Source organism: Triturus cristatus, chromosome 10, assembly GCF_964204655.1.
Source record: "Triturus cristatus chromosome 10, aTriCri1.1, whole genome shotgun sequence".
NCBI lineage: Eukaryota > Metazoa > Chordata > Amphibia > Caudata > Salamandridae > Triturus > Triturus cristatus.
The window spans coordinates 964,432,191-964,457,429 of NC_140593.1; the positions used below are offsets into that span (position 1 = coordinate 964,432,191).

At 43.7% G+C, this 25,239-nt stretch overlaps 1 protein-coding gene across 1 annotated transcript in view; it reads left to right on the plus strand.

Annotated features, from left to right (window-relative positions):
- SMG1 (SMG1 nonsense mediated mRNA decay associated PI3K related kinase) overlaps positions 1–25,239 on the plus strand; it is a 1,471,505-nt gene that overhangs the window by 1,058,585 nt on the left and 387,681 nt on the right. Inside the window, exons 46-47 of the mRNA XM_085628855.1 lie at positions 17,592–17,782; positions 20,898–21,070. Coding sequence (XP_085484981.1) covers positions 17,592–17,782; positions 20,898–21,070 — 364 coding nt within the window. The remainder of the gene's footprint in view (positions 1–17,591; positions 17,783–20,897; positions 21,071–25,239) is intronic.

A 25,239-nucleotide genomic window follows, 5' to 3' on the forward strand; every position in this document is an offset into this window, starting at 1 on the left:
TCCTTCCACAGGAAATATATGGTGCGTAATTGCTACAACTGTAACTATTGCATTTTATTGTTATTTATCGTATTGCGGAAAGTATTTACCTTGAACCCGAAGTTCTTAGTCTAAATATTTATAGAAAAAGAAGTACTATTTTTCTAATTTGGTCCCAACTTAATTCCTGGAGTGGGTGTAATCATTTATTGCCTTGGTGTGTACAACAAATGCTAAGCACTACTCTCTAAGCCTAATTGCTCGCCCACACTACCACAAAATAGAGCGTTAGTATTGTCTAGTTTTGCCTCTGTAAACCAGTAAGGGTCTCCCCTACCTCTCTGCACAGTGTATTGGGTTGTGGAGCACTATATAGAGAGGTGGGTTTCCTACAATGAGCCAGTAACATAAGTTACCTTTTCCCTCACCCTTACACGCATTACTGCAATAGGAGTTATTAAAGAATATTATTTAGTGTTTTTACCCGTTTTTAGGTCTCGCCTGACCCAGCGCATGCGCTGGTCTGGCGAGACTTATTGAGAGGGCTCCAAAAAGTGCTACCAGGCCAGCCTGGAGCTACAGTGCATGTGCCGCTTTGCATAGCCAATAGGTCTCGCCTTTGGGACCTTATAAGTATAAACTGGCACATGCATCAACAATGCCATTTGCGATTCCTTAATAGCGAAAAATAAGGATTCACTAATAAGGAATAGCAAAAGGCTATGCATGTAGAAATCGCTTACAAAATAGCGATTTCTAAACATTCCTTAATTGCTACTCGCAAATTGCGAGTCGCAATTAAGGAATACCTCCCCATTGATTCCTATGGGCCTAGAGGCCCATAGGAATGAATGGGAGGACTTTCTCAATTTGCTAATCTCAATTAGAGAATCACAAATTGCTCATGCTATTTCAAGGGTGCCAGGGCGTCAAAAAGACACCCTGTTGCACCCCTGAAATCTGCATATGAATACATCTTGCACACACACATGCCCCAAGGCCATGTGTGTGTGTAAAATGGAACTTTGAAAAATGCACTTTAGTGCATTTTTCAAAGTTTTTGCAAATTACCATGAAGTTCAACTTCATGGTAATTTGCTCCCCCTATTAGCGAAATCGCAAATTTTTAAACTTTCATGCATTGCATTTAAGGAATCTCAATTTGGGATTCCTTAATTGCATCCCAAATGCAAAAATACCGGTCGCAAAGGGGCAGATTCTGCTAATCTGCCCGTTTGCGAGCAGTTTTCTTGTTGATGCATGTGGCCCTTAGTTATGCAACTGTTGCATGGCTAAACACTTATAAGGTCCCAAAGGCGAGACCTATTGGCTATGCCAATGCTTGTTCTAAATGTTGTTCAGACATACAGTTTTAACCCCAAAATCTTAATTACTTTTTTCAGGGAAATGTTGCTGTCTAAAATTTCATCAACATTTTTTCCAATTGCCTGTGGTGCCTTGTAGGTTCTCAAGATGCAAATTAAGATCCGAAACTAACCAGATGGCCATAACTGGAAGGGGAGGCTAAATTGGTGTTCTATTCCCTGAAATGAAAACCTAGGACTTTGGCGAAATTGTATTTCTACATGGAGCCACTCTCTGTAGCAGTGCTGCTAAAAACATTGTAAGCATAAGAGTTCTTCATACTGAACAGAGAAGCAAAGATGCTGAGCCTAACTGAGCCTTGTAGAATATACCATAACAGGTGTATTTTCCAACTGCTGTTACATCCTGGGCCAAGACTTGTGGATTGTCCTCGGGGTTCACTAAGTTAGCTCTTGTATAATCCGCAATATAACCCTCTATAGTTACTTCAACTCGTACCCCGTTTGTGTGGAGTTGAATAGACTAATGGGATCTAACCTATACTCCACACATCCACCCTGAAGCATATATTCACATCTGCTTTTGAGCCTTCACCATTGGTCAAGACAAACATCATCTTAAAGCCAAGCATAAAAGCAGGGTACAGAGTATTTGGCAAATAAGAGTGAAGTGAAATTAACCCCAAGACTTTTTCTCTGTGTTATAACATTCGTGGGTCAGATTCATTGGACCTTGAGTTCCAAGGGCTGTCTCCATCACAGAAAGAAGAGTGATATTAGACAATGTGCTTCTTCATACAAATGCAAAAACAGTTGATGGACAGAATGCAGAACAATGTCATACATTCACCCCAGTACAGAGATCTGGGCCTAAATCCATCGATTTTTTGCTCACCATGCCATTCCAGTTTGAACCCAGCCATATGCAAATCAGTCTTGACCCTGTGCCTCATGGGAACAGTCCAGCCCGAACTGCCAAGCCAGGTCCTCCCTGGACTGGAACCAAGCATCCTAGGACCGGTTTCGGGGTGTCACCCCTCTTCAGCCAGGATAGCTTGAGTCCAGTGGCATGGAGAGCACGGGACTCACGTCTGAGCATACCCGTCCCACTCGGGGTGACAAATGCAAAAACAACAGTTGATGGACAGAATGCAGAACAATGTCATACATTCACCCCAGTACAGAGATCTGGGCCTAAATCCATCGTTTTTTTGCTCACCATGCCATTCCAGTTTGAACCCAGCCATATGCAAATCAGTCTTGACCCTGTGCCTCATGGGAACAGTCCAGCCCGAACTGCCAAGCCAGGTCCTCCCTGGACTGGAACCAAGCATCCTAGGACCGGTTTCGGGGTTTCACCCCTCTTCAGCCAGGATAGCTTGATTCCAGAAACCGGTCCTAGGAAGCTTGTTTCCGGTCCAGGGAAGACATGGCTTGGCAGTTCGGGCTGGACTGTTCCCATGAGGCACAGGGTCAGACTGAATTGCATATGGCCATGTCTGAACTGGGGTGGCAGAGTGGGCTAAAGAACGGTGATGGATCAAACCCAGATCTGTTGACTGGGTGTGAGTGTTTGATTGGTTCTAATGCTCTGTCCATCACCACCCCCTTTTGTAACTCTTCATACAAAGGCAGATTTGACTCTTTTTACCAACCTGGTTACTTTTCCTGAAGTTGGATTTCCTGCTTTGAAAGCACTAGCTTCCGTAAGGAACATTCTTTATACGAGATTGATCATGCATACCAATGTGAGAACATATGCTGCCCTATAATGAGTGATTCATGGCCGCATTCAAGAACTGTATATGCACATCTGCCATGTGCTTTGCAGTTAAAGCATCTGCCTTATCCTATTGCCTGCCGCTTCTATTCTGCTCATCACATGCATTAGAAGCTGGTGGAGCAGGCCACCGTGGCAAAGTGACACAAAATACTTCCTTTCTCCCACTACATGATAGAAAGTTAAAAATGCTGGATGCCTTTGGATGCAAGATTTGTACTCCCACGCTCTGCCTGAGATCCCTGCTCTTGTAAAATCGACCTTTCGTTTGAAAGATTCAACAGATTTGAGTTGCTGCTATAACCTTTGTCCTGACTTTTCACTCATAAAAGCTTAACCAGTTGTAGCAGGGGAAACTGGTTTATCTGTCCTCAGCAAGTGGTTGGAACCTACTCTCCTTGGTGTGGAAGGCACTTCTGATCAGATTCAGTAATGTTCTCAAATTTTGATGTTTTAAACAATAAATTCACCCCATACTATTGCTGTGTTTTCAATTTGTGACATTTTTTGTTACGTTTTCTCTACAGCACCTTGAAGCTTTGCAGATATGTGCTATATAATTGCACATAACATTGCAAGGTTGAGGTACCCATCTGGGCAATATATAGATACACATGCTGTGCATACTCTTGGCATCTAGTGTTGGGTTGGGACATGTGCAGCTTGTTTTTCTTCAAAGTCGTCTTCGAGTCTCGAGTTCCAATGACTCCACCTATTACTGGTAATGCACATGGTCTCCATCGTTAGATTGTTGTGTTTTGCTGCCTTCTGGTTCGAACATGTTAGTATAGAGCTCCTGGTCGATGCCTCTCTGTGTTCGCTGTTCGGGAAAGACAAGATTATCTGTTTCTGTCGTAGTGACCTATGGCGGACTTGGCAACCAGGCACTTCTCCTCCCCCATCAGGGGCTTCCAGGCCCTCCGTTTGGTCCTTGAGAATGTCATCACAGTAATGGAAAGGACCGCCTTCCAGTACTACCCACAGTGTTGAGCTAAGTACCCGTGGACAGACCATCGGGTTTCAAACTCTCTCTGTCCCCAGAGCATGACAAGTCCTCTTGCCTTTCACTCCAAGAAAACCTTGAACTATCATTGAGGTCCCGATCGACAAACCATGGCGCAGCGACAAGGGGACGACACCCCTCCGTTCTTCAAAGAACGAGACGTCGAGGAAGATCTGCCTGGACTTTCCATCAAGCAGGCCACCCACTCCAGTCCCGAGGACAACTCGCAGAAAAAGGTGGATTAACCACAGGTCATCGAAGCCAACCCAAAGAAGACTCCACTCTACCTGCAAAACGAGGTCCTCTGTGGCTTTTTTAGGTAAGGCCCCTATAGTTTACACCTTCAAAGCAGCTACCTTGTCTCCACACACTTTTACCAAGCACTACTGTGTGGTTGTCTTAGCATGCCAACAAGCTAACATTGGCCAGGCTGTAATCTGTACACTTTTCCAGTCTTCTGCAACATCCTCCGGCTTGCCACTGCATAGGGGAAAAGTGCTTTACACTTTATGTGCAGCAAGTATATCTACAGCTACACATGCGACAAACGGAAGATGTTAGTTATCCTGTAAGCATCTGTTTGTGGCATGTAGTACTGTAGATTCGCATGCACCCACCCACCCACCCACCTCCCTGTAATCCTCCTATTGTTGCAGATGTCTTTCTTAATTTCTTTGCTTAGTCATCTTTTTTGTGTTTCTAAGCTGTATTTTTCATCCTCTCCCACTGTGCGGAAAAACAATCTAACAATGGAGGCAATGCCAATGTGCATTATCAGTAATTGGTGGAGCCACTAGACATCATGAGTCAAAGACGACTTTGAAGAAGTTGCACACAGCTGAGACCAACACTAGATGGCAGTAGTATTCACAGCAGGTAAATATCCAGCACTACATGCCACGAACAGATGCTTGCAGTGTAAGTAACATTTCCCTTCTCTCTGATAAAGGAAAAAATGGTACAGGTCTTACTGACAATACAACTGCAAACCTGTTCTGTTGCATACTTATTACCGCAGATTCCTCACCTTAGAATAGATTCCAAAATAGTATTTCCCCAAGGTTGAGGATCTGTGGAGGGGCTTCATATCAAGAAGTCTTGCAGAGCTAATAGGCAAAGTGCCCTTCTGGCCATACCAAGGCAGTAGTGCTACATGAACAAATGTGCCAACGCCCACGTCATGGCTTGGAAGATATCCAATACAAGCATCCTTTGCGCCTACACAGTGGCAGAAGCCTTGGCCCTAGAAGAGTGGGCTCTTAGGCCTTCCAGGCGCTGCTTTCTTGCCTGGAATAGCAGATCTTAATGCATAGGACTATCCTCCTTGACAGAATCCTTATCTACCAGGCTTCCTTTCTTTGCTTCAGAAAACCCCACTAAATGTTGGTTGTCCACTCATTGATCCTTGGTACAGTCATTGTAAAACCTGAAGCCCTTTTGGGGTCTTTCCGGTGGAATACTCTTAACGGCAGATTACTCATTGACCTCCCACTCCGTAGAGTGGCCACCTTTCAACATTCAAAAAGGTTACAAGTTAGTACTCCGCACACTGTTACCAACAATTATTCATGCTCTGCTTTTAAGGAAGCTGAAAGTGAAAAGACAAAAAACGGGTAACTGGAGCACTGCTACAAAATTCTCCTAATCCAGTCTAACGCCTGGGGATATTCTAGGGTAGCGAATCTGTGGTTTGAGTATCCACCAAAAGAGTTTTACCAAAGGTAAGAAACTTGTTTGTTTGGTACCCAGATCTTCTGCATCTGAGTTATGCACCACTGGTCACTGCAATAATGTTTTTAGTCGCAGAATGAAGTTTAACTATTGCATCAAAATCTCACAATGTTGAACCTTCATGCTTGGGACTTGGAAGACTAGCACACTTGAGCTGTGAATTATTCCCTGAGGCACTATATTTCCTATTTGTAAAGCGCAAACATATCACAGCTTCAAGGGCTTCAATGCACTGGGGGCTGTTGGGGAGATTGTGAGCTATTGCCTAGAGTCACATGAAGCTGAGCTGGCACCGGGGATCGTGCCTTGAGCCCTGCGCTCCAGTCAGCTGCCCTGGCCGCTGCACCACACCTCTCCACTGGATGCCCCTTTGACTCCCAGTGTTCTGTTATTGATGGTAGTCAATTACAGTAGGTGGACTATTTTCACATCTTGCTGTGGGGGCAAATCATTTAATCATCTTAAATCTGAAACTATCCGCATGAATCAGCTTTTAGCATATGTCTGAAGCGTATCTGAACTTTAGAACAGTAAAGGCAGTAGCAGCTATTGCAGCATGCAATTATTCCTCAGATTAAGGTTCTGTAGGCAAGTTGCCGTTTGTTAGTTATTTAAGTGAACCTCTACACCATACAGGGTGTCCCAACCTGATGCTTAGCCTTAATGTGTCTGTCTTTAAAAATTATGGATTCATGCCCACTTAGGGAAAGCACTGTAATAGTGGACACAATCTAATTGACGAGAGCAGAGGAGGTATAAACTTTGTCAGGTTTCCCAGACTGTATCATTTTCTAAGAACAAGGTTATTATAAGAGTAAATCCCTTCTCTTTACAGGAAGTGGCTTCACAGTTTCACTTAGCTCACGTGATTTGCTTACGGCTTTGGATACTCTACCTTGCCTCTCCAAAGAGATTGTCAGATTTGACCCTAGCAAGGCGTCCAGTCCCTACATTATTAGGACTGCAGATGCAGGATTCATGACAACCTTTTTGGTGGGCTTGAAAGGCACAAGCTAGGCAGCATTTTGAGAAAGTAGACACTTGAAATCAATCTCTAAATTGTTCATCTTGTAATAATAAGCATTTGTATGAACCTGAAAGGACTACCCTGAGCGGGGTTTAAATTCCATTCTGAAAAGAGGAAGGCCAGCTATGTCTACCCTCCACAGATGAAATCCATTCATTCCATTTGATATACAGCAAATGGGCTAACATTACTGTTTGCATGAATAGGATAGAGCTTAATCCCAATGATTAAAAGCAGAAGTTCAAAATCTACTCATCAGTGGGTTTGTATTTTGTCCTTGGCTGTTTTGCTCTTAAAGTGTTTTGAGAATTGTTCTTAAGAGGAGGACTCTGTAGGAATGAGTATCCATTAGAACTAAAAGTACCTTATATTTAGTAATGTTTAAACATATGGATGCAGTTGCTCCTTGCAGGTTCCTTATCACTTTCCTGTCTTCCCCAAATGTTAGCAAATATTGTTGGCTCGTATCTGTTCATTTGTCATCTCTTTGATATGAGGAATAAAACACGTAGAACTGATATTTTTATATTCCTCCCTTCTTGTGAATAAGAAATTATCTTAAATACAGAACTTTCCCTCTCCTTGACCTTGGAACACTTTAAGTAGCTCTCCATACATTATATATAGTGGTTGCTTTGTTGCAATTGGAAGTGCAAACCACTTTCTATCTGAAGGACCTACTAGTCAGTAATTCTTCCCCTCCAATTCTGCCAATATAGCGGTCTCTTAACTAGGGTCATGTAGCTGTTGCCAAAATAACCAATAGATTTCTGGAGGTGGTGGGAGTAGGGGACAAAGATAATGTTATTTTCTGCAGTCTTCCTCCCCTGAATTGCTACATCTCTGTAGTCCTAAAACTAAGGAACAGTCATTGAAGGAACCCTTTAAATTGGTGTCTGAAGCCTCTAAATACCCTGTATATTTGATGGAACAAGTAGGCTGATGAGTTTAAACCTAAGGCATATGCAGTTGCCCTGCTATGCCTAAACATCTCAGGATTGTGGACTAGCTATCTCCATAGAATTGTCTGCCAAAGCATCATTGTAGTGCAGACGAGGTTCCACTAATAGTTTCCCCAATAAACTCTCTGCAGTGCAAAATAAACATTTTGGTCAGGGTAGTCTTCTTTTTTTTTTTTTTTTTTTTTTTTGCTAAAGAGAGTAAGGCAACTGCACTCAACATACATTTTTGGGGGAATCTGAATCTTGGACTCAATTCAATAGTCAATAACACTTTTATTCTGCAAATCTAGTAATGACTTTCTTGTCATATTTGGGCGGACTGACCGTGCCTTCGGGCCCACAGGCTCAGAGGATGGAGGCGCCCGTGGTTCCCATGCCTGCGGCTCTGACACCACGGACTCAGATTGAACCCGTTCCTGGGTCCAGACAGACGCCGGTCACTCATCCACAGCGATGTTCCCCGGCACTGCGTCTGACGGCGAGGTCCTCAGCCTTGCTGGCGCCTCCTCGATCCTCATTACCAATGACACAGAGCCGGTCGGGTGTCCTCCGGCGCCATGACCGGTGCCGTACGGCTCCATGCCGTTCAATCTGCCCTATTCTGAAGTGTTGGGGATAGAGGAAGAGGATTAGAAATCCTGCACCCACATGATATGGACTGGTACTAGAAACTGGGTGAGGCCTGTGGTTTGGACACCTCCCCAGACTCTAGTATGCTATCTCCCCTAACCTGGCAACGGAGGAGGAAGCGTCATTTGCTGTAGTGGTGCGTAGGGCTACGGAAGTCCTGGACCTGCAGCTCCCTACAATGGCAATCAAGACTAACGTCTTGACAAAGGCCCTGCAGCCTGGGGTCTCCAGCTCAGAAGCCTTGCTGGCTTTTAGAGAGGCCTTATCAGACATCCTTCTGGGCACCTGGCCCAAACCTAGCACAGGGGCTCCTATGTCAGTTTATTGTATGATTAATTAAAATCTTTACAATTTCCAAAAAATAAAAGTATATCTTTACATTTACAATTTAAAACCAGATTACATTGATGATCATTTAGCTAAAGTGCAGGTGCTTAACCATCAACATAAAATGTTATGAAATGCATTGTAGAGATGTTTACTAAATACATCTTTTTCATTGCTAGAACCATGATGGTGCTTTAGACCTTGCTGTTATATAGTCACTCCCACTCTTGTGAATGGTAAACATGAAAACATACTATTAGTGAGTCAACACAATGTGAAACTAAAATATGTACTGCCAACGTAATTTTTTTTAAAACCAAATAGTCTCTTAATAAGTTTTACATTCAGTCCATTTATTACACTGATGAGTCAGCTGGGCCCATGCTGGGTCGGTCATACTTCTTTGTTTTCCTCCAGATCGGCTTGCCGTAAGAGTTTTCTTACCTCTGCCAGGTATTTTACTCCCCAGCAGGCCAAGATTATAGAGGAACCATCCAACCAGCATATCGCGCCTTGCCTGCACGTGTGAATATTCAGTTCGTTAAAATGGATTTTAAATACTGTCTCCTCAGGTCCATGACTATTGGGCATACACATAGTAGATGAGATAAAGATTCCTTGTAAAAGCCACATAATCGACAATGCGCTGTTTGTTGGGTGTTTTTCCAAGAAGGCTGTAGATCTTTGGAATCGTGCAAGCCCATCCAATAGTCTATGTAGCTCTTTTTTAACTGCAAGCTAAAATGAGCTGTTAAATATGCTTGCGGCTTTAAAAATTTATAAGAGTTGATGACAGTCCACCCATGCCGACGTTTGGAAATTGCTTTTTTATCGTCCAAAAAAGATTTCTTTTTTGCTGCATCATTGACAGCTTTACTGATGCTTGCTCTATCTGTCCTATTTCCCCATGCTGTTTGTATTTCCAGCTCAGCCAGTGATGTTCTCAAATAATTTCCCCATGAGTTCGATATTTCTTGATCCATCTGGTACTTAATTTCTTCCCAGCATAACCTGTTCTTTGTGTCTGGATCGGAGGAGCGGAATTTATGACATAGCTTAACAAAGCCGCTCATGCCCCGGAATTTCTCATTCTGGAGGCCGAATTTCAGCCGGACCTGAGCTGAGGAGGCAGACTTTTGGCAGGTTGAAAACGGCCTTATAAACCTTAGTCTGAAGTTCGTTTAATAAATCAGCCTCCTTGCCGCACCAAGTGACTAAACCATCTGACATAGTGGGCAGAATTTGCGCAGCCATCACTTTTAAGAGGTGGTTGTGGTTCGGGCAGTCTAATTTTTTATGTAGTAATCTGTATGCGAAGATTAGCGATTGCGCTTTGGCTTTTATAGCCAATTTATGTTCCTTGTGTGTTATGCCCTGCCCTATTGTTATGCCTAGATATTTGTAGGACCCTTGCTCTTCCACCGTTGCCCCTTTCACCGACCATTTAAACTTAATTTTTTTAGTGTCCGCTAGGCGAACTGTGAATAGGACGATTGCCTGCCGCCACCACCCTGCACCGGGTGACACATTTTCCCTCACCGCTCTCTCCGCAAAGCTTGGTGGTCCAGGCTTCCACTTCCCGTGGCACGTTCCTTTCTGCACCCCTGCACAGGGAATCCAAGAGACAAGAGCGTTTTGGGAGGAACATTTTTTCTTACACCAGTCCAGCATTGCAGTCGGTGAACACTGCATGACTTTTGGGTCATTATTCCCATATTTTATGGGACACTGTTGTGCAGGTGCTGCCCAGAGTCTTGAAGGAGGACCGGGCTCTACTCTCCCAAGTTATTTCAGAAGGGAGAGATGCAGCAACGTTCTCCATCAGATGTGGCTTGAGCACGACCGACTCGCTGGGCAGAGCAATTTTCACGACGGTGGCCGTACGTAGCCATGCCTGGCTGAGAACATCTAGTTTTTCAGTGGATGTCCAAGCTAACCTCATGGACATGCCCTTTAATGGCTCCCGTCTCTTCAGAGACAAAGCAGATACTTCCCTTGAGCGCTTCAAAGACTCGCGGGCCACAGCCTAGTCTTTAGGCCTCACCACAACTCTGCTTTTCGCCCCTTTCGTGCCTACAGAAGGTTCTATCAAAAACGCCAACCCTATTCTGGCCAGTGGGCCTCGCAAGTTCAGCAGCCTCTCTTTGGCCATGGACGCCGTTCACCCCGACCCCATGGGTCGGCAGGTCAGAAGCCAAGCCACGATTCCCTCTTCCACCGCAAAACCTTCCTAGTCTTATCCCCCAGGATCATTCTCAGCCAGTCGGTGGGAGAGTACGCTATCATCTCCACCACTGGTGGAACATCAGATCAGACAAGTGGGTGTTGCAAATAGTCCAAAGGGGCTATTCCCTAACTTTCAAATGCACATTCCACACGCTCTGTTCCAGGCAAGGCTGTTCTACTCTGTGACAGCTCCCACTTTAAAACTGCAAAAAAGATTATACAAAAGAGATCTTTTATGGAAATGTACAAATGCAGGGGAAAATGTCATAAATTCAGGCTAGGGTAAGATAAAACACCAAAAGTCAATGAAAATGATAGTAGTCAAAGGTCATCACATGGTTTCAAAACATGTGAGTGCCTCTAGCACGACAAACCCCTCTGCCTCCCCACCCAGATTTTACAGTAGTGACGGATGCGTCCCTTCTGGGATGGGGTGCCCATCTGGGGGAGGTGGATATCAGAGAACGCTTGTCTCGGCAGAAGCCAAGCACCATATCAATCTGTTGGAGCGTCAGGCGATCCGACTGGCACTGAAAGCCTTTTTGCCGTCCATAAAGGGAAGGCTCGTGCAGGTGTTCCCAGACAACACAACCGCCATGTAGTACTGCAACAGACAGGGTGGAGTGTGGTCAAGAGGCCCTGCGTCTCTAGACTTGGCTGGAATAACAGGGCATTTCCCTGGTGGTTCAACACCTGGCCGGTTCACTGAACGCCAATGCGTTCCAGGTGAATGACCAACTCTTTATAGGGTATGTGGGTGTAAAGGAAGGGCGTGCATTCTTCCCAAATGAGGACTATATCCTTCTGGGTTATAATCTGTATAAAATTAGCTACGCCTAAGCGAAGAAAGATCCCCCTTAAGGGCTTGGGCCCCATTCCACTTGGGCAAAAGCAGCCCCCAGGGCTCTCCACCTTGGTGTCCCCATTTCGATATGTGCCAAGCAGCCATGTGGGCATCGCTACACACGTTTGCCAGACACTACTGCCTGGATTCCAAGGTTCACAGAGAATACCAGTTTGGTCACTCTGTTTTGCATGATTTTCTTGTCTAAACCTTTCCGCAGTCCCTCCGGGGATAGTATTGTTTGAGTATCTGCTCAAATGTAAGGAATCTGCGGCTAGATGTCTCTATCAGATGGACAAGTTACTTACCTTCGGTAACGCCTTATCTGGTAGAGAAATGATCTAGCCGCAGATTCCTTACCGACCCACTCATCTTCGCACTGCGGAATTGTTTTTAGTGTCAGGGATATTCCTTTTCAGGGCCCTAACTGTTGATTTTTTAACACACCATGGTCAGTCAATTCATGGCTTCGTGCTTGTGGCATGGAAAGTTGTGAGAAGTACTGACTGGACATTTGAATGAAAACCTAATGAAACCAAAGTATGTTAAAGGCAGTAGTCAAGAACAAAAATGCATCAGTCTCTTGTACCCTAACAACTTGCAAGTTGTGGGTTGCTCAACTTAACTTGCTCTGTATGCATGCTCTAGTTGATGACGTATAAAATTGTTGGGATGTGATCCTTCGTAAACTAGTTCCCTTGGGAAACATTTCACTTTTATGCCGACACACTAGATGTGTACTTGGAAGGGAACAGGATATATAAAGAGTATAGCAATTGGTGAACTGTACTTCATATCCCATGGACATCATAATCTTTATTAGGCCATGTTTTCTACTGCATATGATGTTTAGTTCGGAATTATAAATTCACCATTTTTGTTTTGGCCAATGCTTGTTCCTCTATGAATCCATTCACTTTTACAGAGGGTACATTTATTTTTTTATGTACAAAAAAGGCAATGCTGCACACCCCAAACGTAACCTTCACCCCTTGAGACAATCTGTTTTCTGGGTGTAGTCAAAATATGTTAAATGTTCATATGAAAAACACAATCAATTTCCGATCTTGATGTAACAGGATATGTTATGTTTATTCTTTCATAATCATATGAGTATCCAGTTTTCACAACGCAGCCGACGCGCGTTTCGCCCAACGGGCTTTCTCAAGGCTTATACGTTTCAATATTGTTGTTCCTGTTAGGTGTATGGGAAATTTCCAAACTTATACCTAGTTCCCACCAAAGGATCCAGTAAAACGTGACCCAAGTCGATATTCACAAGTTAAAGGCAAAACGAGTGCTAGATCCGCAAAAATTGATATATGAATAGATTATGCAGTGGATATGCTAAATGGACCTGCACATCGTGTAGTTCAAGCCGTAATGCAATCAATTGTTATTCGCAATAGTATTGGGTGCTAGCACGACGCCACATACTCATCCACCAAGAGTAATATTCATCTCAAAGAATATTAAATTCCCAAGATGTTAAACATGTACAAAAAAGGCAATGCTGCACACCCCAAACGTAACCTTCACCCCTTGAGACAATCTGTTTTCTGGGTGTAGTCAAAATATGTTAAATGTTCATATGAAAAACACAATCAATTTCCGATCTTGATGTAACAGGATATGTTATGTTTATTCTTTCATAATCATATGAGTATCCAGTTTTCACAACGCAGCCGACGCGCGTTTCGCCCAACGGGCTTTCTCAAGGCTTATACGTTTCAATATTGTTGTTCCTGTTAGGTGTATGGGAAATTTCCAAACTTATACCTAGTTCCCACCAAAGGATCCAGTAAAACGTGACCCAAGTCGATATTCACAAGTTAAAGGCAAAACGAGTGCTAGATCCGCAAAAATTGATATATGAATAGATTATGCAGTGGATATGCTAAATGGACCTGCACATCGTGTAGTTCAAGCCGTAATGCAATCAATTGTTATTCGCAATAGTATTGGGTGCTAGCACGACGCCACATACTCATCCACCAAGAGTAATATTCATCTCAAAGAATATTAAATTCCCAAGATGTTAAACATGTACAAAAAAGGCAATGCTGCACACCCCAAACGTAACCTTCACCCCTTGAGACAATCTGTTTTCTGGGTGTAGTCAAAATATGTTAAATGTTCATATGAAAAACACAATCAATTTCCGATCTTGATGTAACAGGATATGTTATGTTTATTCTTTCATAATCATATGAGTATCCAGTTTTCACAACGCAGCCGACGCGCGTTTCGCCCAACGGGCTTTCTCAAGGCTTATACGTTTCAATATTGTTGTTCCTGTTAGGTGTATGGGAAATTTCCAAACTTATACCTAGTTCCCACCAAAGGATCCAGTAAAACGTGACCCAAGTCGATATTCACAAGTTAAAGGCAAAACGAGTGCTAGATCCGCAAAAATTGATATATGAATAGATTATGCAGTGGATATGCTAAATGGACCTGCACATCGTGTAGTTCAAGCCGTAATGCAATCAATTGTTATTCGCAATAGTATTGGGTGCTAGCACGACGCCACATACTCATCCACCAAGAGTAATATTCATCTCAAAGAATATTAAATTCCCAAGATGTTAAACATGTACAAAAAAGGCAATGCTGCACACCCCAAACGTAACCTTCACCCCTTGAGACAATCTGTTTTCTGGGTGTAGTCAAAATATGTTAAATGTTCATATGAAAAACACAATCAATTTCCGATCTTGATGTAACAGGATATGTTATGTTTATTCTTTCATAATCATATGAGTATCCAGTTTTCACAACGCAGCCGACGCGCGTTTCGCCCAACGGGCTTTCTCAAGGCTTATACGTTTCAATATTGTTGTTCCTGTTAGGTGTATGGGAAATTTCCAAACTTATACCTAGTTCCCACCAAAGGATCCAGTAAAACGTGACCCAAGTCGATATTCACAAGTTAAAGGCAAAACGAGTGCTAGATCCGCAAAAATTGATATATGAATAGATTATGCAGTGGATATGCTAAATGGACCTGCACATCGTGTAGTTCAAGCCGTAATGCAATCAATTGTTATTCGCAATAGTATTGGGTGCTAGCACGACGCCACATACTCATCCACCAAGAGTAATATTCATCTCAAAGAATATTAAATTCCCAAGATGTTAAACATGTACAAAAAAGGCAATGCTGCACACCCCAAACGTAACCTTCACCCCTTGAGACAATCTGTTTTCTGGGTGTAGTCAAAATATGTTAAATGTTCATATGAAAAACACAATCAATTTCCGATCTTGATGTAACAGGATATGTTATGTTTATTCTTTCATAATCATATGAGTATCCAGTTTTCACAACGCAGCCGACGCGCGTTTCGCCCAACGGGCTTTCTCAAGGCTTATACGTTTCAATATTGTTGTTCCTGTTAGGTGTATGGGAAATTTCCAAACTTATACCTAGTTCCCACCAAAGGATCCAGTAAAACGTGACCCAAGTCGATATTCACAAGTTAAAGGCAAAACGAGTGCTAGATCCGCAAAAATTGATATATGAATAGATTATGCAGTGGATATGCTAAATGGACCTGCACATCGTGTAGTTCAAGCCGTAATGCAATCAATTGTTATTCGCAATAGTATTGGGTGCTAGCACGACGCCACATACTCATCCACCAAGAGTAATATTCATCTCAAAGAATATTAAATTCCCAAGATGTTAAACATGTACAAAAAAGGCAATGCTGCACACCCCAAACGTAACCTTCACCCCTTGAGACAATCTGTTTTCTGGGTGTAGTCAAAATATGTTAAATGTTCATATGAAAAACACAATCAATTTCCGATCTTGATGTAACAGGATATGTTATGTTTATTCTTTCATAATCATATGAGTATCCAGTTTTCACAACGCAGCCGACGCGCGTTTCGCCCAACGGGCTTTCTCAAGGCTTATACGTTTCAATATTGTTGTTCCTGTTAGGTGTATGGGAAATTTCCAAACTTATACCTAGTTCCCACCAAAGGATCCAGTAAAACGTGACCCAAGTCGATATTCACAAGTTAAAGGCAAAACGAGTGCTAGATCCGCAAAAATTGATATATGAATAGATTATGCAGTGGATATGCTAAATGGACCTGCACATCGTGTAGTTCAAGCCGTAATGCAATCAATTGTTATTCGCAATAGTATTGGGTGCTAGCACGACGCCACATACTCATCCACCAAGAGTAATATTCATCTCAAAGAATATTAAATTCCCAAGATGTTAAACATGTACAAAAAAGGCAATGCTGCACACCCCAAACGTAACCTTCACCCCTTGAGACAATCTGTTTTCTGGGTGTAGTCAAAATATGTTAAATGTTCATATGAAAAACACAATCAATTTCCGATCTTGATGTAACAGGATATGTTATGTTTATTCTTTCATAATCATATGAGTATCCAGTTTTCACAACGCAGCCGACGCGCGTTTCGCCCAACGGGCTTTCTCAAGGCTTATACGTTTCAATATTGTTGTTCCTGTTAGGTGTATGGGAAATTTCCAAACTTATACCTAGTTCCCACCAAAGGATCCAGTAAAACGTGACCCAAGTCGATATTCACAAGTTAAAGGCAAAACGAGTGCTAGATCCGCAAAAATTGATATATGAATAGATTATGCAGTGGATATGCTAAATGGACCTGCACATCGTGTAGTTCAAGCCGTAATGCAATCAATTGTTATTCGCAATAGTATTGGGTGCTAGCACGACGCCACATACTCATCCACCAAGAGTAATATTCATCTCAAAGAATATTAAATTCCCAAGATGTTAAACATGTACAAAAAAGGCAATGCTGCACACCCCAAACGTAACCTTCACCCCTTGAGACAATCTGTTTTCTGGGTGTAGTCAAAATATGTTAAATGTTCATATGAAAAACACAATCAATTTCCGATCTTGATGTAACAGGATATGTTATGTTTATTCTTTCATAATCATATGAGTATCCAGTTTTCACAACGCAGCCGACGCGCGTTTCGCCCAACGGGCTTTCTCAAGGCTTATACGTTTCAATATTGTTGTTCCTGTTAGGTGTATGGGAAATTTCCAAACTTATACCTAGTTCCCACCAAAGGATCCAGTAAAACGTGACCCAAGTCGATATTCACAAGTTAAAGGCAAAACGAGTGCTAGATCCGCAAAAATTGATATATGAATAGATTATGCAGTGGATATGCTAAATGGACCTGCACATCGTGTAGTTCAAGCCGTAATGCAATCAATTGTTATTCGCAATAGTATTGGGTGCTAGCACGACGCCACATACTCATCCACCAAGAGTAATATTCATCTCAAAGAATATTAAATTCCCAAGATGTTAAACATGTACAAAAAAGGCAATGCTGCACACCCCAAACGTAACCTTCACCCCTTGAGACAATCTGTTTTCTGGGTGTAGTCAAAATATGTTAAATGTTCATATGAAAAACACAATCAATTTCCGATCTTGATGTAACAGGATATGTTATGTTTATTCTTTCATAATCATATGAGTATCCAGTTTTCACAACGCAGCCGACGTACTTGGAAGGGAACAGGATATATAAAGAGTATAGCAATTGGTGAACTGTACTTCATATCCCATGGACATCATAATCTTTATTAGGCCATGTTTTCTACTGCATATGATGTTTAGTTCGGAATTATAAATTCACCATTTTTGTTTTGGCCAATGCTTGTTCCTCTATGAATCCATTCACTTTTACAGAGGGTACATTTATTTTTTTATATTAACAGGTAAATTGGTTTAAGAACAGAGATGAGATGCTCGCCATGCTGCCTAAACTGGATACCAGTTTGGAAGAGTACTTGAATTTGCAAGAAGAACTGATAGAAGTTGAGAAGCTGCATGGTAAACTGCTGGAAGAGACAGAATTTTTGGAAGGAGCTGAAGAAGCAGACCACCCATCTCAAACATTGCAGAACAGGTTTGTCAAATTGATTTAGAGATAATTACTGTTCTGTCCCTTGTTCTGGGAGAGGGCTTATTAGGCAGGAGGTGGGAGTCAATGGGGGCAGATGTTCTAGGGGATGCTGTCTTTCAAGTCCAGGGGTGGCTGTCAGGCTCAGCTAAATGAGGGGGTACGTACTCCGCCAGTCATTGAGAAGGCTATTTGACTCGACCTTTTCAGGTAGGGTGAGCAGCAAGCATTAAACAATTTTTATAGGGTGGGGGCATCAATATATTGGGGTGAGAGGTATCATCCTAAACCAAGAAATTAGGGTCAGCAGATGGGGACTAGTAGTGCTTTGACTTAGTATGAGCTAGGAAGGTCAATTGTGGTGTGGATAATCGGCTCTAGGTAAAGTGTACCAGGGAAAGAAGAGAAGTGAATCTGGTGGCACCATATGCAGCCAGCAGAAGCAGGCTGCAGCGTTTGGTAGTGCTGCAGGAAGGTAGCACGCATTGGGAAGGGTAGAAGGCTGCCTTAGCCAGTCGGATGTGGAGGAGCAGTCTCCAACAGAAAGGGGTGAGTTTGGAGTGGCAGCACCTTGAGGGGTGCCAAGGTGTGCAAAACGTTGAAGGTCAGGGGAGTTTACCACTAAATTAGTTTAAGAGCTATCACACCCTGCTTTGCAGGAGGTGTACAATCAAACTGAATGTTTATAATGGGAAGGCTACCTGCTGTTGCCACCAATTGCAGAATTAGCCTGCGTCATCAGTTGTTGCTTATACACACACAAGGAATGGGGACTTAGTAAACCAGATCGCTGTGATCTAATAGGTACCGGGGGAAGATACCCAGGTGTTTAAAACTGAGCTACTTGGCGCCGGGAGGGACAAGTCGTCAGAGACAACTCACCTTGATGCAAGTGTGACTATAGGGAGTTGTCCTCACTCCTCCGCCAGTTCAAGTTTTGAATTTCAAAGAACTCAGTTCGCCACGGAAATCATCCCAACATATTTGTTGGGAATATTCTGTGAGAAGGGTTTCTACCCTCTGCCCCTGAATCAAGGAGGTAGGGTTAGCAATCTTGGGATCTCTTTTCCTTGTGAAATCCTCATGAAAGCCGGGGTAATAATGTAATTATTTCATGCTGCCTGAAACATGTCAACGTTTGTTTGCAGAGTGGAGGGGTAGGTGACTCATCATAGTCTGCCAAACCACCATCCATAGGTCCTGCATCTGACCTTTTTAATCTGGGCAGGGAGTCCAGGATTAAAGTAAGATTAAGGACATCCTGCGTCTGGTTTTATACCACAGCTTCTGCGCCCTTTTTCACTTGTGATCCCGTCTCATGTACATTTTTTGTGTTGTACTGTTTCCCCCTCCCTATTGCTCCACCTCCAGCGTTGGCTAGCTCAGAGGTGTGTTAGCAGGCCCAATGATAAAGCATGACACAGTATGCTGTGTGTGAGGGCAGTTTTAAACACCTGGGTATATTCACCCGGTACCTATTAGATCACAGCGATCTGGTTTAGTAAGTCCCCATTCCTTGTGTGTGTATAGGTTGTTACTGGAGGTCGAAGTGGGACATATACTCCTCCTACCCTGTTTTTTTGTGTGTGGTGATCAGTTGTTGCTTACCAAGTGACTTTAGTCAAAGAGGTGAGACTAAAAGTAAACCTTAGACACAGGTACACTGGGTAAGTATACAAACATTTATGTATATGCCCTATGCTTATAGTGTTTTACTGTAAACACAAATATTATTGCCACTTTTTTGCTTAACCACTACCAGCATCTACACTTAGATCAAGATCTAGTGCATGCAATAGCATGACAAAAGATACATGAACATGTGCCTCTAGTATTGGCAAATGCTAATTTGGTGGAAATTAGATCAGGAGACGTAGGATAAGCACTTTATATCTTTATTAAACTCTCAGAGAGAAAGCCTTACAAAGGCAGAACAGAGAAGTCAGTTGGTGAGCCTTTATCCTGCTCCACATGCCTCATACTTTGTTTCAGCGGTAACTATACTGATTGACCTCTACCTCAGGGCTGAAGAATATGCAATATTTCATGTTGACCCTTTTCCTTTAACCTTAGTCACCATTACTCACCTTTGTATACCAACTTCTTACTTAGTTTTCAATAGTTATAATGGAACAACTTCATACCAGAGTAGAGTGCACACAAATCAATGACTAGGTGCTAGGGCACAATGTATTTAATTACACACTTTTTTAAATGTCTTTAATATCTTCTCTCTTAAAAACAAGTGTTCAGTGCATTGACTTTTCCTTAAGAATTTTTTGTTACGAGTTGCTCTTCCTGAGCCATGCTTTTATTAGGTACTGGGTTCAGGAACGTTAAAAAATAGTGCATTATCAATAGTTTGAAGAAATGTTAAAATTGTATGCAAGGGCAATACTAAAAGAAATGATGTAAATATGTGGCTAACCTTTGTGATGATAAAGACTGTGTATTAAAGCATATTATGATTATTTTTTAGCTTGTTTATGAACAAAGAAGGTCCTGCTCCTTAATCCCTAAAATACTTGTGAAAAAAATGCCTTCTGATGTACTGAATAACAGAGGTGCGTGAGGTGAACTGGTGTTAACAAAGTTAAATGTAACTCCTAACAATAAATATGTCCTAAATACGAGTGGCCTGTTAAAATTTCCAGTATTTTCCCACCCTGGAAGTAACTTCAAAGGAGTTCCAGAAATTCCAGGGTTGGGAAAATAACTGATGTATATTTTCAGCGTTATAACATGCAGGAATCCGTGTTTGGTCACCAATTCCTGCATGATTTTCCCTGTTTCACCTCGCAGCTGAAATCTGTGTCTGAAAAACAAATGTATAATTCCAGTGGACCTGGTAAATCCAATCACTGGACACATTGGAATTTACTGGCTATTCATAATACAGGGTCCTAGTCTTCTACAGTTTCTTGCCCCTTGCCTTTCCTTGGTGGCATCTACATAAATAATTGGATCTACCTTCACGACAGTGAGAAGCTGGGAAACAAGACAGATTCAATTAATCAAATGCCTTTATTTCAGAATCATTAATACTGATTAAAGTGAGAACAGTAGCTATGACTGTTCATTACCTTGGATAAAGTTAAAAAATAAAATATTTCCGTTTTAGGTTTTCTGAACACACACAACTCCAGACTCAGCAAAGAGCAGTCCAAGAAGCGATTCAAGTAAAGCTGAATGAATTTGAACAGTGGATTACACAGTATCATGCTGCATTTAACAATTTAGAGGCAACACAACTTGCAAGTTTACTTCAAGAAATAAGCAGTCAAATGGATTTAGGTAAAAGAAGACTGTTTTTAAGGAAGTATTATGTGGTGCAATTCTGTTTCTTTGCCAAATTAACACTTTTTTGCGATGGATTGTATGTGTTAATCTTGTGATTTCAACACCGTAACAGATTTAGATGTCCCACTCAAGCTATGTAGTTTTTTGTACTTTCTAATAGGCATTCTTCTGTTTTTTCTGCCAGAAAGTCTTCTTTAGAACACATTAAGTTCCCAAGTGCACTTTGAATCGTTCTGCCAAATTCTGTCTTGTCACAATCAAGGATGTTATATTATGGCACGTGAGTCACATTTAGCTGCTTGCTATTGCCCATGTTTGGGAGAACTGATTCAGCTACATTGTACTTGATTTCTCAGTTTGAAGTTTTAAAGTGTGAATATGAGGATAGTGTCTGATAATCAAAGTAGCAAGCATCCTTTCGCTAGGCTTGGGAGGTTGTGTTGAATTAAAAAACTGGCTAAAACAGTACATGGGAAATATTTGTGTGATAGTGTTTGAGAGAGCGGTAGAATTAATGGTATTTGAGTGGGAGAATTACAAAGTTCTGATGGGTATTTTAGGAGTTAGTTGCCTTAGAATGGTAGAATTCTGTGATGTATGCATAGGAAGGCATTTGGTTTGTAGCACAGGTGGCTGTAGATACTCTTACTCTGCACACTCCTCCCATTTAGTGTAGGGCTCAGACATTTGCAACTTTTTCTTCTAAAAAGTCTCAAGTAACAAGGTATAGACACTCCCCCTTTAGTTGGTAATGTACATGGGCATCAGCTCTATTGTTAAATTACTTTTTTTTCCCCCACCATCGGGTTTGTCCATGTACCAATCTGCCCCGTGCTCTACACCTTGTAGCGCTAGCGCTGGTCCTCTTGGACTCCGGTTTTTACAGAACAATCTTCACGGGTTACGCAATCCAGCTTCATCGTTGTTGTAACAATTTCGGGACCCGTGCTCATGTCTGCTGTCTCTAGTGGCTTAACGCCCCTTGTCCCCGGTGCATTCATGATGAGAATGCCAGGTCAGTGATAAAAAAGAAGCCCTGGACTGCCCACTATCAGATCTGTATTCTCTGCCTCTTCCCGGAGCATGACAAGTCACTTGCCAGACCTCCGACATTCACATGCAACAATGCAATGCACCTTGAGGTCGGTACTATAGTAGTTGTCCGGCAAATCCCTGCCCCACCCTTCTTCGTGTAAAGTGTTTGAAATTATTCCCCATTCACTGGTGCCCGTATCCAGGGAATGCACACCATTAGACTTTACCTAAGAGTACCCTTTGACACTTCAGGATTTTGGTCAAAAGTGTCTATGGTTTCCGCAGCACCTTCAGCCAGAGGCCCTAGTTCATGTCTTACCCGCTCTTGCAGTACTGAAGTTTTTGGCATTAGAGCGGATGCCTTCAGCACGGGCATTCACAAGATCAGATCCCGCCAGCCCTCCTCATCGATCGGAGCTTTACAAGGATGCTGTAAGTCAAGTTCTCTCCAGTGGAAGGAATCTAATCCTTCGGCTCCCACAAGGGCACGTCGTCCTCCTGGTCCCTAGGGGTCATTAAAAGCAGATCTCATGGTGCGACTAGACCTGCTGGTAGCAGCATCTCTCCAGTCCCAGGAGACAGCCTGAAGTCATTGATTATTTGGTCCCAGCAGGCCCCCCTGGCACACGTGGTTGCCGCTGTACCTTCCGGACACCACGTAAACTCCTCAAGTGCAATTGTCAACTCCACGGCGGCCCATCTGCCGTATGAGACCTTTGTGCAGATGCTTGTGAGTCCTGGCACGCTGGTCACACAACTACTTCAACAGTGACCCGCCTCTGGCATACAGGGTGTTAGAAATGGGATTTTTGGCAGGCTAGGGTGTGGGCCAAAGCCAGGCAAAAACCGCCACTCTAGTCAGGATAAGGGAGTTGCACGTCTAAAATAACCCCTGCTCACCCCCTTGGTAGCTTGGCACGAGCAGCCAGGCTTATCTTAGAGGCAGTGTGTAAAGCATTTGCACATAACCAACCGTAATACAGTGTACGCAGTACAAAAGGACACCACACGAGTTTAGAAAAATATCCAATATTTTTATATAATTAGAAAAAGCCCCAAAAAACGATAAAAAATCCACCATACTATACTTAAAAGTTCGCAGTTCAAAAATACACTGATTAAAAAGAGTTCCTTGTGTGGATAGCTCTGTCTGGGCTACCACGGCGTCGTGAGCACACAAAGCAAAAACAGTTCTGGCTGGCTGCGGCGTCGCAGGCCAGCTACCGTGTCGGGAAGACCCGCAAACAGTACCTTTTAGAAATGCAGGGCGCTGGTGACCTGTGGGTTGAGTCTCCGAGGACATGGCGTCCGCAGGCGTCGGTTCCGGAGGTCGGTGCAGGAGTTGTCGGGCCCTTGCAGTTACTCGCGTTGCAGGTCGAGCTCCTTTCTGATGGAATCAGGAGCGCTGGTGCCGGCAGGCGTCGGGTGCTGTGGTGCGCCGTGCGGTGTCCCCAGGTCACTGTGCGAGCAGCGGCTCGGTGACGGCGTCGTCTGTGAGACCAGGGTCGCGGTGCGAGATGAAGGAGGTGTTCGCCACGATGCTAGCAGGTCACGGTGCAAGCAGCGTCGTCATTGCTGAAGCGCTGTCGTCGGCGGACGAACGGGAGTCAATGGTGCTGGCGTCGGTGGGCCATGGCTGCAGTGTGGAATGAGGGCGGTGCGTCGTGTAACTTACGAGCGGTGCCCCCGAACCACGGTGCAAGCAGCGGCGTCGATCTTGGCAGGAAGTGGCGGCATCGGGAAGGCCAAGGCATCCTCGTGAAGTAAGGCGATGCGAAGTACGGTGCCCACAGGTCGCGGTGCAAGCAGCGGCGTCAACAGCCGTCGTCGGTGAGACCAGGCGGTGCTCTCTGTGGTGCCAAAGCTTCGGCGTGAAGTGAGGCGGTGCGGAGTGCGGTGCCCACATGTCACTGTGCAAGCAGCGGCTCGGTGGCAGCTTCAACGGGCGTCGTCGGTGAGACCAGGGTTGTGTTGCGGCGGTACCCTCTGCGGTGCCTTCAGCTCACGGAGTTGGCAGCTGCGTCGTAGAAGTCATCGAGTTGGTCTTCTTCGGGTTGCAGCACAAAACACACAGTCCCCAGTGCTGCAAGTCGAAGAACTTGAAGTCTTTGCTGTTCCTGAGACTTCGTGAACAGGGGGCAAGCTCTACCTCAAGCCCTTGGAGAGACTCACAAATTAGGTTGCAGAAAGTCCAGTCCAGGCCTTTTACTGCCCAAGACAAAAGCAGCCACTGCAGGTCAGCCCAGCAAAGCAGTCGTTCCTTTTCGCAGCTTCTCCGGCTCTTCTTCTTGGCAGTCTTCTTGTTCCAAATGAGTTCTAAAGTTCAGGGGTCTGGGACCCAGTATTTATGTCCAAAAATCCTTTAATCTTTCAGACAGAGGGTGTCTGTGCCCGGCCTGAACCAGTTCTGCCTTCTCATGGTGTGAATTCCTGGCAGGAGGTGGAGATGGCATTGTCAGAGGCAGACCAGGCCCTTTGAGGTGCAAGGAAATCTCCTCCCCCTTCCCCCATCGCAGCCCAGGTCTATTCAGCCCTTTCCTGACCTCCCTAGACTATCTGGTGCCCCTCCGGCCCCCCAGCCTTCTGTCATCCGAAACCCAGACAGTCTATACACATTCCAGCAGAGGCACACGGGATGACTGAGCAAGAAAATACCTACTTTCTAAAAGTGGTATTTTCAAACACAATATGTAAAAATCACCTTCACTAAAAGATGCATCTTTAGATTCTGAGTTCAGGCATACTAAATTCTATTTTCGTACCAAATTCCCTGGGCCAGTTATGTTTATAAGATGTTATAAACAAACCTTCCATTCTATCCTATGGGGAACTGGTAGCCTTGTAATAGTGAAAAACGAAATTGGCTGTAATTCCCTATCAGGACATGCCACACACACCAGGGCATGTCCCGTCTTTCACATACACTGCACCCTGCCCACAGGGGTACCTTGGGCCTACCTGAGGGGTGTCTGACATGTAAGAAAAGGGAGGGTTAGGGACCGGCCAGTGTGTGCACTGACCAAGTCGACATGGCAGTTACAAACTGCACGCAGACTGCAATGGCAGGTCTGAGTTACCGTTTTCAGGGCTACTCACGGGGGTGGCACAACCAGTGCTGCAGGCCCCCG